Source organism: Sciurus vulgaris (assembly GCF_902686455.1).
Source record: "Sciurus vulgaris genome assembly, chromosome: 10".
NCBI lineage: Eukaryota > Metazoa > Chordata > Mammalia > Rodentia > Sciuridae > Sciurus > Sciurus vulgaris.
The window spans coordinates 15,488,997-15,495,459 of record NC_136470.1 but is presented as its reverse complement, the minus strand read 5'-3'; the positions used below and the strand labels follow the sequence as shown (position 1 = coordinate 15,495,459).

The 6,463-nt window shown below is 32.3% G+C and overlaps 1 protein-coding gene across 2 annotated transcripts in view; it reads right to left on the bottom strand.

The window, feature by feature from the left end:
- Positions 1-2,031: 2,031 nt before the first annotated feature.
- Positions 2,032-6,463, bottom strand: part of LTN1 (listerin E3 ubiquitin protein ligase 1) — a 55,195-nt gene continuing 50,763 nt past the window's right edge. Inside the window, exons 28-30 of one of the 2 annotated variants that reach the window (XM_079155207.1) lie at positions 5,952-6,146; positions 4,604-4,771; positions 2,032-3,728 (exon numbers count right to left, since the gene is read on the bottom strand). In XM_079155207.1, the coding sequence (XP_079011333.1) occupies positions 3,666-3,728; positions 4,604-4,771; positions 5,952-6,146 (426 nt within the window). In that variant the 3' untranslated portion in view covers positions 2,032-3,665. The remainder of the gene's footprint in view (positions 3,729-4,603; positions 4,772-5,951; positions 6,147-6,463) is intronic. The other variant, XM_079155208.1, reaches the window with a different exon arrangement.

The following is a 6,463-nucleotide window of genomic DNA, read 5'->3' as shown; positions in this document are numbered from 1 at the left end:
TGAAAAAGAAAAAGACTGAAGAACTACTCACAATTAATTATAAAGCTATTTTTAAAAGAAAAAAAATGTAGAATCAGTACAGACAGATGAATAGATAAAGGGAAAAGAATAAAACCCAGAAACCAATCCACACATACAAGAAGATTTAGTAATGTAAAACAGGAGGCACTACAAAGTCAATGGGAAATGAGTCTACTATTTATATTTAATAAATGATGCTATCAGAAAAATCTATCAATATGGAGGGAGGGAGATGGGGAGATGGAGCTCAGTGGCAGGATGCTTGCCTAGCAGGTATGAGGCACTGGGTTCAAGCCCCAATACCGCAAAAAAAGAACTACTATTAATATGGAGTAAGAATTCTACCTAACAATAGTAAAACACACACACAAACACACACACACACACACACACACACACACACACACACGTACGTAGATAGATAAATAGATGATAGATAGACTGATTGATTACTGGTTAATTATGCACATTTTGAAATTTAAAACTTTTAAGACAAAATATAATCAAATTTTCTTTCTTCATTTTTTAATCTTAGGGGGAGGAACAAATTTTTAAAACCTAACATAAAAAAAGGTTTGATCATAAAGGAAAAGGATGATTAATTTGATTACACTAACTGAAAAATTCTGTAAAATTAAAGACAGTCACAAGACCATGTTAAAGACAAGCCACATACTAGAAGTTCTATAAGGTAAGGCATTATGATCAGTAAGACCACAAGTAATGTAGCAGAAAAATAGGCACAGATTATGGACAACATATTTGTAAAACAATGACCAATAAACATTAATGAAACTGTTTCTTGGTAAACAGGAAAATAAGAGCCCTGTATCTCACAATCCTCCAACTAGAAAACTTAAAAATTCCGGTAAGACTAATAAGTGTTGGTGACAAGGTAGAAAGAAACTGAATTCTCTCACCTTGCTGCTGGGTGTGCAAACTTGCACACCACTTTGGAGAGCAATGACAACATCTAAAGTCAGAGTATACATATCCTGCTACCCGAAATTCCATCTTTAGGCATATATCCAGAATACCTACCACATTTAAATGAGAATGTACACTTGTAGCACTGTTCAAAATGGCAAAAAATAACTAAAATAACCATCAACGGGAAGACTGATAAATAAATACAATACTAAACAACAGGTATAGTAAGTAAAACAAATTACAAAAGATTACATACAGTAGGATATGATGACTAATTTTTTTTAAAAAACTACATATTGTTCAGGGATACAAACGTGGTCAAGTATAAAACCTTAAATAGAAAGGGGTCATACCAACTTCAGAATAGGAGGCTAGCTCTGGGGAGGGAAAGAGGAAAATGGCGCCGGGAGGAGTATAAAAGAGTAACATTTTATTTCTTTAAAAATCAGAGGCAAATATGGCAAAATAGTAGGTGAAGAATACAAGGGCATTTATATTATTATTTTTCTGTATATTTGAAATACTTTGTAATTAAAAGAATTTTAATGGGCACATATGGTATAACAATCAAATAACATTAATTATTCACACCACAAAAATGTATCAATAACATATTATGTAAGCCATAAAACATATGTACATACATTAGAGCATGAGATAAATAAGAAAAATAAATTTTAAAATCTGCCATTTATTTGGGGTTTTTAAATTAATGATTTTATAAAGGGCTCTGAATTTCATGCAATTTTATAAATGTCCTTATGCTAATATTTTAAGGGCTGCTATTTTTTTTTAGGATTGTGAAAACTATTATAAATAAAATATTAATGTGGTATCCTAAATTTCAGTATTATTTTTTAAAGTTTTTTCTTTAAACAGTAACAAGATTTACGATTATACTTACAAGTCTTAAGGACACATATTAAGAGTCCTAAATATGAAGAGTAGTTATTTAATTATATAACTACTTAATTACAGTGTTTCAACAACAAGCTATTGCCCTAATACTTCTGTAGAAAAACAATGCTGTATTTTCCCCCACTACTTGGGGTTGAGTGAGAAGCCAAGAAATACCAATACTGGAGAGGTTATAAACAAAGTTTTATTATAAAACCATTTTTAAAGGAAACGTGTGTAACTTTCACAGGAGAGTAACACAATCCTTTGGGATTACTATGTCAAAGACAGACATAGAAAGAGAATATTTTAAGAAAGGGGTTAAAAAGAGGTAGTAGAATTTTGCTATCTGTACTGCATTTACTGACTCTGAGTCTCAAGGCTAAAAAATAATATTACAAAGAAAAATTTCAGAGACAAAACTGGGTAGGACACTGTTGTCTACAAATAAAACTCCAAGAGATCTGTAATTCACACATTGTATTTCACTCTCAACTATAATCCTCTGATCACATTCATACTATTTCAATAATAGTCATTTTACCCAGTTGATGGTAAGCAATAATTTTATTTAACATGAGTTGCTTTTTGCCAATTAAACATTTGCAACACAGATGATTAGCTGATCTCTTAAATAGCCTATCAGATATACTATTTCTTATGAAATGGAAGACTGTATGTAATAAAATTATTCTAAGTTCCAAACTTCCACACTTTTATACTTTGGGCACAATTTTTAAGAGTAATAGTGCTGTGGCAAAAGGCAAGTTTTCACCTATTCATATACTTCAGCCTATTATACTTAATTTTACTTAGTACTAAAATCCTTAATTTTCATTTCTGAAGGCTGAAAAAACTTAGCTCCCCCAAATCCCTTATTTAGTGTAACTTTGGCTAGTTAGAATAGCAAAATTTTCTTACAAAATTGAAAGCCTCCTACAACACTTTTAAATGTTGGTTTTTCCATCAATCCTAAAGTTCCAGTCATATGTATTTCTTCCCTCTCAAAAGAGGGATAACTAACATTTTGCTTCACAAATGAAATAATCAATTTCTCTCTAATTCCCACCCTTTGAAGATGCACTCAAAATGAGTAATAAAATCACTGACAAATTTACAATTCAAATTTCACTTAATACATGAAAATAATTCTTCCACAAGCAAAAGGTCAGTGTCATGAATTTAATTTTCTGAATTTCATAACCCTTGATAAATGGAGGCACCTTAAAGTTCAATTTACATTCTTTAATATAGGATTTCATAGCATGCTTCAAATAGCTTAAGATAAGCCATATTAATAGCTTATTGTCATTTTTATCATTAAAATAATCTAAAAAATCAGAATACTAATTTTGCTGTCATAACTAATAAATAAATCATAAAACATCTGTAGATGTAAATCAACTCTCTCAATTCATTTTGGTTCACACTTGGACTGTTCTAGAACACAGACCAACAAACTGAATGGGTTTATAACTTACAGTTGTACAATGTTTTCGCAAATTTTAATTCTATAATTTAGGGTTTTTCATATTCATTTTTAAATATACAAAGAGATTAAACCATTAATATAAATATTTTCTCTCAAATATGTAATATTCTTTTGTAAAAGTAAAAGTTTCCAAACATTTACAAAGCAATCTAAAGATAGGTAAACCTGATTTTAAGATCATCACATTAACCAAACTAATTTTCCAGAGAAGGCCCTATTTAAAAGTAATGCTGACTGGCTTCCTCACATCAACACTTTAAGATGGATCCAAATCCAATGCCTTTGCTTAATTTACTTCAGGGATCACTTCCAGTGAAAAAAAATCTCAGAAAAATGTCTCACGACAGAGTGGACAGGTGGATTTGTTGCTAGATGTAAACCATTTGTACTGAAAAAGAAAAGGTTTTAAATGTTAGAAGAATTTTTTTAAAGCTATCATCTCATAAAAATACATCAAAATAACCTTCAAAGGATAAATCAAAAGGGAGAATATTAACACTTCTCTCTCCCCACATCTGAACACAAAATCAACACAGCTGAATATTACTTCCAACTGTATTGACTTCCAAAGATTACACTAGATTCTTTCTTCCTAAGCTCATGCTCAAAAACCATGAAAACATAAGGATGACCTGTGAAGCAAGTAAACACAGGGAGCTGCCTTTCAATATGATGTTTAAAAGTGTAAAGGGCTCTGATGCCAGAGGGCCCCAGCTCAAATCTTGCTGCTTTTTCTCATGGTCCAGATCTCACTAGATTATCCATTTCTTGAATGCTGAGAGCTCTATTAGAGATATCCACTTACAGAAGAAAGAACAATAGAGTAGAGGAAGGGGACTGAGGTGGGGAGGAGGGTAAGGGTATGGGGAAGTACCGGGAAATAAAATCTACCAAATTATGCTGTGTCTATGTATGAATATACCACAATCAATCTTGCTTATATATATGATTATAATGCACTAAGCGAAATAACAGAAGAGAGATCAGTAGAGTAGAGCAAGCAGATCAGGGGGAGGGAAAAAGAAGGAAATGGAAGGTACTGGGGAATTAGGCTGGTCTAATCATGTTATGTGCAAATATAAATATGGCATAATAATTCCCAGTATTATGTATGAATATAATGTACTAATAAAAAAAGAAATATCTATTTATTAAAGTACTTGGATGCTACCAATCTCTATAAATTACTAATTGTTTTCTTTCCCAAAGTTAATCATCAAGAATACACAAAATGTAAGAAAGTTAATTTTGCCTCAGACTTACCAAACAGGCTGAATGGAACTTTTTCTTGCATGTTCTACAAGCTTTTTTGGGAAGAGAATAGTTGAAACCATGAATGACTGAGAAACAGATCATGCAATCTTCAACACCCTCAAAACGTTTATCTACGTTATTTTTCCATAATGCTAAGCCTTCCATAATACTTCCATTCTGTTAACAAAGAGAAAAATAAAATAATCATTATATACTGAAGACCAGCTTATTTTTACTCTTGATTTCACAAATTTCGAAGTTGAATTTTAATTCTAGAAAAAGAGAATCTGCCTGACTACATTCACATCTTCTAAGTTTTATGAATGCTGGTTTTTTTTAAATAACCTCCAAAGTTTTTAGGAACAGATATATTTTTTCTCCATTAAAGATAAACTTCAGGGGCTGGAGTTGTGGCTCAGTGGTATAGCACTTGCCTAGCATGTGTGAGGCACTGGGTTTGATTCTCAGCACCACATATAAATAAATGAATAAAATAAAGGTCTATCATAATCTAAAAATATTAAAAAAAAAAAAAAAAAAGATAAACTTTATCCGGGTGCAGTGACACACACCTGTAATCCCAGCGGCTTGAGAGGCTGAGGCAGAAGGATCAGGAGTTAAAGCCAGCCGCAGCAAAAGCAAGGTGCTAAGCAATTCAGTGAGACCCTGTCTCTAAATGAAATACAAAATAGGGCTGGGGATGTGACTCAGTGGTCAAGTGTCCCTTAGTTCAATCCCCGGTACTCAAAAAGATAAACAAACTTCAAAGACTTCTGAACTAATACTTCAAGTCCTATGGTCTCAGCTTCTTTGATGAAACTCTTAATAATTAAATCATAAAAGACCTAAAGTTCTCCCAACTCTTAACAAAAATGACCACATTATTTTACCTTCTCATCTGATTTGTTCCAGCTTCACAATATTGGTGAATATATTTGTTTTAAAATAATTTTTCTTTAATGCAGAATGCCTGAGATATATCACAGTGTACAAAGAGAACTGGAGGAGACTTACAATTTCTTTAAAGTTCAAAGGTCTTTCAGAGTACTGGGATTTCTCTAACCAAAGAAGAGTTGAAATATAAAAGTAGCTCAGAAAGAAACAGATTCTGAATTTCCATTTCCTTAATACCATGTATTGTTCTACATGTTCTATATTGACAATGAAATAAAGTCAATCCCCCTCAACTACCAGAAAATAAACTACAGTAGAGATGGCACATTTAGGCACATATCTCTTTATTCAAGAATGTTTTGACTATTTCCATCTTAAGCAGAAGAAATAACATTTTTTGTTCAATTACCCTTTGAAAAACATAATCTCTCCAGTTTGGGAAGCCAAGTGAGCAAATCCTTACCTGATGGGTGAGGTAAGTGCTTAGCTGCAGCATCCAGTTCCGCCACTGCTGAACAGCCACTCCAACTCTTTTCCCACTTTCCACTGTTATTGAACCCAATGGATAATTTGAAGGCAGTTGTATTATAAGTTCAATGACTATGTCCTCGATAGTGTAAGTAGCCATTACTTCTCGAGTAGTAGCTCGAGCTTTAACCTACAACACACAAAAGGTCATATTTTTGCCAAATTCCTTTCTTCCATTCAAAACACATTTTACTAGGTTGACTCTTAGCAGTTAATATCTTCATGGGAGGAAAAACCAGGTAAACATTCATTTATCTGACACAAGTCATTTAATAATTGTAAGTAGTTAGCATGTTTCACAGTGATTTTCTGACACAATTTGTGTTAAAAGAAAATATGCTATTCATAAAAGTACATACTATTATATTAGGTCTGTCATAATAGTTAAATCATTTTTAATAGCAAATGATGCCCTGAGTATTAAACATCACTTCTGTGTCTACTATC